Source organism: Oncorhynchus gorbuscha, linkage group LG19 (assembly GCF_021184085.1).
Source record: "Oncorhynchus gorbuscha isolate QuinsamMale2020 ecotype Even-year linkage group LG19, OgorEven_v1.0, whole genome shotgun sequence".
NCBI lineage: Eukaryota > Metazoa > Chordata > Actinopteri > Salmoniformes > Salmonidae > Oncorhynchus > Oncorhynchus gorbuscha.
Window position 1 is genome coordinate 63546361 of NC_060191.1, and position 11479 is coordinate 63557839.

At 45.5% G+C, this 11479-nt stretch overlaps 1 protein-coding gene across 6 annotated transcripts; it reads right to left on the reverse strand.

Moving 5' to 3' along the window:
* Positions 1–1838: 1838 nt before the first annotated feature.
* Positions 1839–9315, reverse strand: LOC124005208 (CLOCK-interacting pacemaker-like). Of its 6 annotated transcripts, XM_046314220.1 has the most exons (6): positions 8786–9315; positions 7147–7323; positions 6188–6390; positions 3260–4126; positions 2957–3158; positions 1839–2855 (listed from the first exon to the last, which is right to left on the reverse strand). In XM_046314220.1, the coding sequence occupies exons 2-6, from the start codon at positions 7313–7315 to the stop codon at positions 2554–2556; spliced, it is 1743 nt and encodes a 580-aa protein (XP_046170176.1). In that variant the 5' UTR covers positions 7316–7323; positions 8786–9315; the 3' UTR covers positions 1839–2553. The 6 variants fall into 6 exon arrangements, with proteins under 6 accessions (XP_046170176.1, XP_046170175.1, XP_046170181.1 ...); XM_046314219.1 differs by having other exon boundaries at positions 3058–4126; XM_046314223.1 differs by having other exon boundaries at positions 2716–3158.
* Between the last annotated feature and the right edge of the window lie 2164 nt (positions 9316–11479).

The following is an 11479-nucleotide window of genomic DNA, read 5'->3' on the forward strand; positions in this document are numbered from 1 at the left end:
AAAGTATTTAATAAGAATATTTCATTCATTCAGATCTAGGATGTGTTATTTTAGTGTTCCCTTAATTTTTTTGAGCAGTGTATATTGGTCACATACACGTGTTTAGCAGATGTTATAACTGACTTGGAATATATTTCTGTCAATGATTGTATGCCCTCTTTTATGTCCAATAAAATATATAAAATATATATAAAACATACACTTGCTTTACACAAGCAACTTGAAATGATGGTAGTGTTCTCAACAGCAACAAAAACAACTGATTTGGATGTTAAAAGTACATCTTGATGTTGAAGAAATCCTAATTTCCTCTCGTCTCTCCCAGGTGTCATTTATCTGCTCTCTGGTGGAGTACCAGCACCTGACCTTCAACTGCTGGTATGTGGCCCTCTCCTCCATCGTCCTGGTTCCTGTGGGGGCCCTGCTACAGATCTGCACCGGGACAGGCCGTCTTAGAGGTGAGAGTGTGATTGACCTGTGACTGGTGTTCAAAAACCGTTTTCTTCATGGATTGGTCATAGGATAATTATGTTTAAAGGATCAAATTGGAGGACTTATAGATTTGAAATTATTTTTGTAAACTGAGTGGGTAGGTATAATTTATTCACCTCAAAATGACCATAAAGTATTGAAGAAACCAACTAACTCACTTAAATCATTAACCATTAACGTTTTGTGTTGTGCTGACTATCCCCTCAACTCACCAGCATTTCCTCCACCTGTGTCGGCTGGACCATGACCTCCGGTTGACCCGGGAATAGAAAGACTAAGCCGGAGCACATGACCTCTGGAGCAGAGATGGAGGTACTCATGACCGCAGCATGGGAGACCACAGACAAATGAACTGACACACACCTAGAAAAGCTTCTGTGTCAAAGTCCTTTGTGTACTGATCATTTATCTTAAACAACACCTAGCTGGACTCTTGTATCCTTACCAACATGTTGAGAGAATACCATTGATAATGAACAATGGCGCATTTTTCAATACAGTATCATCATGTTCCATATTTGAACAGTGTGTCACCACAATACATTTGAAAGAACATAGCCCAAGCACAGAGCGAGCAACCTGGAGACAATGCAGATTGTCATTGTACTAAACAAAACACAATGTTCTTTCAACTGTCCCGGCTCAAGGCTTAACATGGGTTACTGGCAGCTCATGACGTACTTCCTGAAGTCACTCCAGTTTACATGGTAGCAGTTGTAGTCACTACTAAAAGGTCATCTCATTCTGTCAGTTTCTTATTATGAAAGACCATTTTTGGCCAATATAAAACAACTCTTTAACTAATAGTATTTTTGTTACTTAAATTTGTGCTTTACCTCAATTACATTTTAATAATACTTATTAGACATCAGAAACATTGGTGAATTCCCCACAAAATGATGCTTATCTAAAAACACAAATTAAAGTAAATTAAATAAACTGTCTTTATGTAAGATATGTGTGTACTGGAATTCCCTTGGATGAGACTCAAGAAGCAAACACATCCACACCTGCTGTTGTCAATACTAAAACAATCAAATGTTAATACATAACTCCCTGGTAGGATCTCCAAGATCCTGAATGAGATAGCCTTTTATGACATCTTTAACCATACGATAGGGTTATACACAGAGTGTACAGCACATTAGGAATATTGAGATCCACCCCCTTGTGCCTTCAGAACAGCCTCAATTCATCAGGGCATGGACTCTACAAGGAGTGGAAAGTGTTCCACAGGGATGCTGGCCCATGTCCACTCCAATGTATCACACAGTTGTGTCAAGTTGGCTGGATGTCCTTTGGTTGGTGAACCATTCTTGATACACATGGGAAACTATTGAGTGTGAAAAACCCAGCAGCGTTGCAGTTCTTGACACACGCAAACCAGTGCGCCTGGCACCTACTACCATAGCCTGTTGTTCAAAGGCACTTAAATATTCAAAAGGCACAAAAAAATCCTTCTTTAATCTGTGTTCTCCCCTTGATCTACACTAACTGATTGAGGTGTATTTAACAGCTGACATAAATAAGGGATCATAACTTTCACCTGAATTTACCTGGTCAGTCTGTTTTATATATGGCAAATACAAAAAGAATGTACATTGTCAGTATAATTTCTCTATACGTAGTGAAGTTCATCCAAAAGCACGTCTTGATGTTCAGCTCACTAAAAGGTAAGCTGAAGCTGAGTTCTTATGGCAGGCAATGAGTAGTACTGCATTTTTCATTTTTTGGAAAGGGAGTCAAGACCAGAGGTGGCAGAACAGAGTCCTCGGGTTGGGGTGTAGGGAATGAGTAGAGCCTGAAGGTAGGGAGAGGCAGTTCCTCTTGCTGCCCTGTAGGCAATACCAAGGTCTTGTAGGTGAATGCACCAATTTGTAAGTCGCTCTGGATAAGAGCGTCTGCTAAATGACTTAAATGTAAATGTACTCAGACGCTGTGCAGAAATACACAGTGTGGCATAGTGCCGTCCTGTCGACATTGTCTCATGCATCATTAAACCTTCAACCTCTTCCCCTCAGCCACTCTAGGAATTTAGTTGGAGCTGAAGTGAAGTGACTGTTAGAGGGTTACAAACTGGCCGGGTGCCCTGCCTTTCCTTGGGCAGGTGCTAGAGAAGACCACCATGGGTGGAGCTGTCAGGGTGCATGATGGTGACTGTCTCAGGGGGTTTGGCACTGGCCTGCCCAGAGTGAGAGCGGGACGTGGTGACGCTGACTGGAGAATGCTGTGACAGGGAAACAGGGCAGTACTGTGGGAGCATATCTGACATGGGGGCCAGGAGGGACGAGGGTGGGACCGGGGCCTCCACCCCATTGTGGGTATGAGTGGCAATATTAGGGTCAACTGAGTCTCTCTTGAAACTGGCGTCCCCTCCCACTCCTGGCTCTGGACTAGAAGTGTTGTGATCCTCTTCCCTCCCCAGGTTCTTGAGGCTGGGATAGCAGCCTGACTGAGCCATAACCTGGCGTCCCCTCCCACTCCTGGCTCTGGACTAGAAGTGTTGTGATCCTCTTCCCTCCCCAGGTTCTTGAGGCTGGGATAGCAGCCTGACTGAGCCATAACCTGGCGTCCCCTCCCACTCCTGGCTCTGGACTAGAAGTGTTGTGATCCTCTTCCCTCCCCAGGTTCTTGAGGCTGGGATAGCAGCCTGACTGAGCCATAACCTGGCGTCCCCTCCCACTCCTGGCTCTGGACTAGAAGTGTTGTGATCCTCTTCCCTCCCCAGGTTCTTGAGGCTGGGATAGCAGCCTGACTGAGCCATAACCTGGTGTATCCTCTCCCAGCCCGCGTTGGCTGTGTTGGCATTGGGGTCATTATTATCAGGGTCATTGTTATAGGGGTTGTTGTTTTGGTGGTTGGCGGCCTGGTACAGTAGCTGTGTGTGCTGGCGGAGCTGGGCGATGTCTCGGTCTGTGGCGTTGCTCTGGCGGAGGAGGTCCTGGGTGCGCAGCGTGATGTCAAGCAGGCCTGACTGGCTGAGGATGCCCACCGTGTTCAGGAAGCGCCTGTCGCGCGCCGCACTGAACAGGGACAGGCCTGGACCGTGCCTGCTAGGCCACCTCCTGGCCGAGAGGGGAGAGGAGCCACCGGAAGAGGAGTAGGAGGAGGCAGTGGTGGTGTCGGAGCTGGACATAGAGCGGGAGACAAAGCTGGAAAGTGTGGAGGGAGAGCGGGGGCTGGGGGAGAGGGAGGAGGCAGGGCTCCTCCAGTGGGACAGGCTTCTCTTGGGGTCTGGCTGCTTGCGGACATGTTTTCTGGATGGTGTCAGTAAGTGAGTAGTAGTGGACACCTCATCCCTCTTGTCCTCTGTACACATCCTCTTGTCCTGGCTCTGGTCCTCCCTGCCAGTCCCCTTACCATGGGGGTCCACTGGGGTTATGTCTGATGGCTTCTTACTGGGATGGGGAGCAATACGAGGGTAGGACTTAAGAATGGGCAGGTAGGTTCTGCTTTTTGTTTTCATAGCTGTGCTGTCAGATCTCCAGGACTGTGTTCTGTTGGGCTTTGGGGATGCGGCCGAGGCTTCACTGGGCTGCTGGACCAGGATCATATGACAGGGGCCAGAGTCATTGGAGCTTCCTCCTCTGTTCTCCCAGTTTAGCTGGTTCTGGAGGTGATGGTCTGAGCCATTCTGGGGGGGTGAAGGGAAGAGGAGAAAAAGAGAGGCAACTCCTCATGCTAACACGTACTGTAAAAAAAAGGGCAACTTATTTGAGCGGACTTGCTGGTAGAGGATTGTGAACAAGGATGAGTTTGGTGCCATCAAATACATCCCTAAAACCATTTGGTCACGTTCTGACCTTTATTTCCTTTGTTTTGTCATTCTTTAGTATGGTCAGGGCGTGAGTTGGGTGGGCAGTCTATGTTTGATTTTCTATGATTTGGGATTTCTATGTTTCGGCCTAGTATGGTTCTCAATCAGAGGCAGGTGTCATTAGTTGTCTCTGATTGAGAATCATACTTAGGTAGCCTGGGTTGCACTGTTTGTTTGTGGGTGATTGTCTATGTTAGTGGCTTGTGTCAGCACAGGTCTCATTTGCAGCTTCACGGTCGTCATTGGTTTATTGTTTTTGTTACTCTTTTGTATAGTGCTGCAGTATTCAGTGTTCTCTTTATTAAAATTCACTATGAACACATACCACGCTGCATTTTGGTCCTCTGATCCTTCTCGCCTCTCCTCTTCAGATGAAAAGGAGGAAGACCGTGACACATTTGGTCATTCTGGTTCACAGTGACATTTATTAGACAACTAATTTCCAGGTGCTTTCTTCCTCACACTCTGTCCCTGTCACCTCCTCTTCCTCCTCCACCTGTAACCCCCTCTTCCTCCTGCACCTGTCCCCATCACCTCCTCTTCCTCCTCCCCATCACCTCTTCCTCCTCCACCTGTCCCCATCACCTCCTCTTCCTCCTGCACCTGTCCCCATCACCACCTCTTCCTCCTCCACCTGTCCCTGTCACCTCTTCTACATGTCCCTGTCACCTTCTCTTCCTCTTCCACCTGTACCTGTCCACTCATCTTCCTTCTTCTTCTGTCCACTCATCTTCCTTCTTCTTCTGTCCACTTCTCTTCCTCCTCCTCCTGTCACCTCCCCTTCCTCCCCCACCTTTACCTGTCACCTCTTCTACCTATCCCTGTCACCGTCTCTTCCTACTCTGTGTTCCTGTCACCTCCTCTTTCTCTTTATCCTTTACCTGTCCCTGTCACCTCTTCCTCTTCCACCTGTACCTGTCCACTCCTCTTCCTTCTTCTTCTGTCAACTTCTCTTTCTCCTCTTCCTGTCAACTCCTCTTCCTCCACCTCCTGTACCTGTCAGCTCCTCCATCTGTCTACTCCTCCTCATCTACCAATCACCTCCTCTTCCTCCTCCACCTGTACCTGTCACCTCAACCACCTGTACCTGTCACCTCAACCACCTGTACCTGTCACCTCAACCACCTGTCCCAGTCACCTCTTCCACCTGTCCCAGTCACCTTAAACACCTGTCCCAGTCACCCCATCCACCTGTCCCAGTCACCTCAACCACCTGTCCCAGTCACCTCCTCTTCCACTTGTCACCTCTTCCTCTTCCTCCTCCACCTGTCCCATTAACTCCTCCCCTTGTACCTGTCTCCTCCTCTTCCACTTGTCACCTCCTCTTCCTGTCACCTCCTCATTCACCTGTCCCTGTCACCCCCTCTCCACTTCCTCATGTCCCTGTCACCTCCATCTGTCTACTCCTCCTCTACCTTTCCCCTCCTCTTTCTCATATACCTGTCCCTATCACCTTGTCTTCCTCCTCCACCTATCCTTGTCACTTCCTCTTCCTCCTGTCCCCTCCTCTTCCTCCTCCGCCTGTCCCCTCCTCGCCCTCCTCCACCTGTCCCCTCCTCTCCCTCCTCCTCCTGTCCCCTCCTCGCCCTCCTCCTCCGCCTGTCCCCTCCTCCGCCTGTCCCCTCCTCTTCCTCCTCTGCCTGTCCCCTACTCTATTTCTGTATCCATTTCTCCTTTTTTATTTGTTACTCCGTTTAGTTTGACTGTCCTATGATTGGCCACCTCCTGCCATGTCTTTCCTCACAGTTTCATGCTCTAGTCAAGCCACCTCTTCAATGCTTTTCAATTACAAACATTTTTTAATTGGACATTTGGTTTACTTTATCAATTGACTACTTAAATGGAACTGACCTCAAGCCTGCCTCCCACCTCTCTCACCTGTTTGAGCACCACGTTCCTGATGATGAATATGGGAGTGAGGTCGGGGCTTCCGGGGCTGGGGACCAGGGTGTGATTCCCCTGGAGAGGGGCCTGCTCGGGCTTGACTTGGCTCTGTAGACCCTCCCTTCCCCTGGGCTCACTCACGCTGCTGCCCTGGTCCTCTCTATCCGCATGGAGCCAGTCTGTGCAGCTGTTGTTGTCTGGAGGAGAGGAAGAAAGAGAGAGAGAGAAGCAAGTTAAGGGAAGAGATGAGTGTAAAGAATTGAAGAAATACAGATGGATTGAAGGGGAATACAGGGGGGATGGTAGCTGTCCTCACAAGAAATTGGACAATTATTTTTATACCGTTTCCCACTGGTTACTGAGTGAGTCATGTGTACCTGTGAGGTCATACTCACAAGTCATCAAGGACAGTAATCTAGTACTCCTCATGAAGCATCAGCAATACTACTGAGTAGAGGGCCAGTGAGCATGTAGACTATACGTGTGTCCTTCTCTATCTAGGAATACAACACCTCAGACTGGTTGCACGTCACATACTTGTCATACTGTAGTCAGTAATTCATCCAATTGGAAGCTGTGACTTGCACTGCCTGGCCTGTGTAACACTGTGTCACCCTGTGTCATGACCCCATTATTTGTATTTCTACTTTGCACATTCTTCCACTGCAAATCTACCATTCCAGTGTTTTACTTGCTATATTGTATTTACTTTTCCACCATCGTTCGTTTTACTCCATGTTTAACTCTGTGTCGTTGTATGTGTCGAACTGGCCAGGTCGCAATTGTAAATGAGAACTTGTTCTCAACTTGCCTACCTGGTTAAATAAAGGTGAAATAAATACAATTTAAAAAAATGATGGTCACCCTGTCTGGCAGTGTGAGAGTTTACAGGAAACACATTGGAGTGAGAAAGAGCGAGGGGGTGGGTGAGTCTCCGGAACGTTCTCCCTCACCCGAATATCCAGAATCTTTTTCAGATCCACAGCGAGAGCCTCTTCTGTTGGACTCTGTGTCTGCAGTACTCCTTGAGGCCAGCAGGGTGGCAGTGTTGCTCCTGTCCTCTGCATTCTTACTGGTTGCACGTGGCTCTCGCCCACTTAGACAAGCCTGTTCCAGAGGCATACTGCGTCCTGGTGGAGAACCAAATACACCACTGAGTAACATTTCCCTGGAATATGTTTTAAAATGCATCGGCCGATGGAACTTCAAAAAAGCTACTCTCATAAAAATAGAAAGACCTTGGTTCCAAGTAGTAGAAAAAGTAAAAACTCCTCACTGAATATTTTTACGTGTTGATATGACATTATGCTGCTGGATACATAATCTCTGATATAGCTCCTCCTCCTTAGTCACTTCTCCCTCCTCAGCTTGTTCCCTTTGCCTGGCTCCTCCTCTTCACTCCTAGATACATCAGGGTCCCGTGTGTGTGAACTGTATGTTGGACTGTATGTGCATGCCGCGAGAATAGTGTGTGTGTGTGTGTGGGGGGGGGGGTGCTATGTGTGTTTGGTAATATCACATCCATCCACTAACTATAAACATCACCATGACAAAATTCACCGTTTTTGCAAGTATTGACCAGGCATGATGGGAGACGTTAAATCATGGTGGTTACCATGGACATGATCATGAGAGCTTCAGAAGTGATTTAGCACATGAGTGGGATTAGTCTTTAGAGCGGTATACTGTATGTGGATGCAAATGTGGTTCTTTATGTAACCCTGTGTCACCCTATAGGTCAACCCTGTTCTGACAGACATGTTTACACAATTTGGTATTTCCTCCCTCCATTTCTCTTTCCCCAAAGCTTTGAATTTTCTCTATTTGAGTGAGAGTATCTTATGTCCAGGATAAGAGAGAGAGAAAAAAGCCCCATGGTTCTGACCATTAGACTACCCACACTGTCAGCTGAATTTCAACTGTGGAGGAAAACCCATTTATCTCGTGGAGAAGAGCTTTAAGTCAGTCATGGGACTTGTAAGCAGAAATATTGGTTAAAAATCGATGTAATAAACAATAGCTGACAAAATGAAATATATTTGCACCACAAGCTTTTTAGAGGGGCACAAAGTAACGTTGTGCGACTATATAGCCCCCTGAGAACTGACACTTTCTTGTACATGATGATGGCAATGGCAGGTTTTATGACGTTCCGACTAAGCAATTGTTTATAGGTAACTTTCTGTGGTGTTATTTTGTAAACAATAGGCCACTAGGACAAACGTGTATGATGGGTATCAAACGTGCGCTGTCACAACTTGGGGCTCCTCCCCTTTCCCTTATGTAACGTCACAACTTCGGCAGAGCAGACAAACTTGCTCTATTGCTTTACACATTAACAAACGCGATATACCAAACGCACGAAATAGGTCAGAAATAATTAGGCCTAATAAATAAATCAAAGAAATAACATGACAACTATATTTGTCAAATGTTTAAATACTTGCTTAAGTATGGTCAGCAGGTTTAAATCAGGTCAAAAAGTCCACATATAAAGCAACTGTGGTCAGTGCACCTTTTACATTCAATTATTGTTTCAAAAGTCTCCGTCTCAAAGTATATATATTTTTTTTTAAATCACCAACATCTTACCTCCAATATCAAGTTGGACTCTTTGCCACTGTTGGTTCACTTCACTTGTATTGCGCTCCGTCTCGCCGTATTGTTGGCTAGAGCACCTAATTTCTAGCTCTATCTTTCAACGTTTCCCTTATGTCATGTCATCTATGCGTGTCTATCGCTGCGTTTCTATTACATCTATCTCATTCAATGTATAAACTAGCTAACGGGATGTGAAGACTGCCTGTTGCCTAACGGTTAGATCCTACGAAACGAGTCCCAGTTCCAAAATTGATAATCGGTACCCAACCTGAAAATGTCCCCTCCTCCTAGACCTCCCTGCGGGTTTCCACTAGTTGCCACAGCCACAAAGTCTGAATTGGCTTCAGGCCTATTGTAAACATTTATGAAAAAAAAAAATGTGCTTTTTGATCGTAATTTAAATTTAAGTATAAGTATATGGTTTAGGTTAAAGTTAGGTTTATAATCGAATTTTAATAAGATACTTTGAATAAATATTCAGGGTTTTAAGACTTTGTGGCTGACTAGTGACGACCCTTCCCTTGCTAGAATGACAAACGGTTTCCGTCGATATCAAGAGATTGGGTCGGAAGCACAAGCAATCTGGGAGGATGTAGCATAATAAAGACTACTTCGTTGTCTGGGCACGTGTAGGGGTGGGGACCGCATGAGTTTTGAGCTGAAGTGACTGGATGAGAGAGGTGTGACTACAGTGGTGAGGTTTGGGCAGAATATCATAGGGACAGAGATCCTATTAAATTACCTAATTAGCTCTACCTATTCTGTTATTTCTATACCATGTTTCTTTGGGTTACTGGACTTGTATTGTTATACCATAGGCTACACTAAATTAACAGCCTTTGTAAACTGGACTATTGAGAAAAGAACGACAGGGAAGCAGGGTGTGATTTAAAAATAGATACATACATGCATACATGTTTTGCCTTCCCTACAGGGTGAATTAGAAACGCTACATTGTTGCTACATTTCACGTGTCTCTCAGATGTGAAATGTGCCATAGTTCATCAGTCAGCTGGTCCAGAACACATCCACATGGCTCTCGTACGGCAGAATGACGTTTTTAACGCTTCTCAGCCAATGACTGCCACGGATCTGTTCGAGCACGTGAGCAGAGCCTAAGAAGGCGGGGTTAGGCAAACGTGCACATGCTGCTAGCAGACAGCGCACTGATGGTTCAGTCAGAGAGATGATAGAAACCCGAACAAGTGGTGTAACACAGTTCCACAGTCGGTAGCCGTGTGTGGGTAAAGTCACCGCAGAAGACCAGCGGAACTTTAGCGCTGTTAAAGCTAATTGTCTTGCAATTCTTTACATGCTTCCATTATGTGTATTCATGTGATATGAGTGACTCAAATATTACAAAATAACCCATGAGCTAATAAACCAAGCTTAAAAAACAACTGACATGAGCTAGTTGATCTGGACATTTCTGACAAGTTACAAATAGCTACATTTGGGAACAGCTGAGCCACGTTTTTTTTCATAAAATTCGATTGGATTTATGTCAACTCCATTACAATTATTGTCCAACAAGTGTTAAGGCCTTTATTTAATTCTAACATTAGATTATTAAAATATGTAATAGAAATCTCCAAACGTTTTGGTTTTATAGCACTACTAAATGCCACAGGGCTAATTTCGTTAGAATTTTGGCATGTTTTTCCTAGATTTAGAACATAAAACATTTATAAAGCGAACATCCCTTAAATCTAGCACAGCAAAGAAGTCAATTGTTTAAGCAGATGTTGCACAACAGTGATGACCATATTTCTTCAAATATAAATAGATATTCAAGGCACTTTTGCCCTCGAAAATAACAATTTTATACAAACATTAGTAAAATATGGAAATTCATTTGAAAATCCCAAACAAAAACAACTATTCTCCGATCTTTCAGCACTTTTTCAGATTTTTGACGTTAGCCAAAAATCTGCCGGAGTTGACAAAACATGAATTTTATCATGTGGAAACCCTAGACCCACTTTAATTTACATACCGCCCCAACAGATCCACAGATGATGCAATCTCTATTGCACTCCACACTGCCCTTTCCCACCTGGACAAAAGGAACACCTATGTGAGAATGCTGTTCATTGACTACAACTTAGTGTTCAACACCATAGTGCCCTCAAAGCTCATCAATAAGCTAAGGACCCTGGGACTAAACAACTCCCTCTGCAACTGGATCCTGGACTTCCTGATGGGCCGCCCACAGGTGGTAAGGGTAGGTAATAACACATCCGCCACACTGATCCTCAGGGGTGCGTGCTCAGTCCCATCATGTACTCCCTGTTCACTCATGACTTTACGGCCAGGCACGACTCCAACACCATCATTAAGCTTGCAGATGACAACAGTGATCACAGACAACGACGTGACAGCCTATAGGGAGGAGGTCAGAGACCTGGCTGTATGGTGCCAGGACAACAACCACTCCCTCGACGTGATCAAGACAAAGAAGAAGATTGTGGACTACAGGAAAAAGAGGACCAAGCACACCCCCATTATCATCGACGGGGCTGCAGTGGAGCAGATTGAGAGCTTCACGTTCCTTGGTGTCCACATCACCAACAAACTAACATGGTCCAAGCACACCAAGACAGTTGTGAAGAAGGCACAACAAAACCTATTCCCCAGGAGGCTGAAAAGATTTGGCATGGGTCGTCAGATTCTCAAAAGGTTCTA

Bases quoted from the DNA above. Each gene is read 5' to 3' on its own strand.
- LOC124005208 (XM_046314220.1), bottom strand. From the start codon at position 7,315: ATGCCTCTGGAACAGGCTTGTCTAAGTGGGCGAGAGCCACGTGCAACC. The intron at 6,391-7,146 runs GTGAGGGAGAAC...CCTCTCCTCCAG, and splicing joins AAAAGATTCTGGATATTCGG to ACAACAACAGCTGCACAGAC. The intron at 2,856-2,956 runs GTTATGGCTCAG...AGGGGACGCCAG, and splicing joins GGAGTGGGAGGGGACGCCAG to TTTCAAGAGAGACTCAGTTG.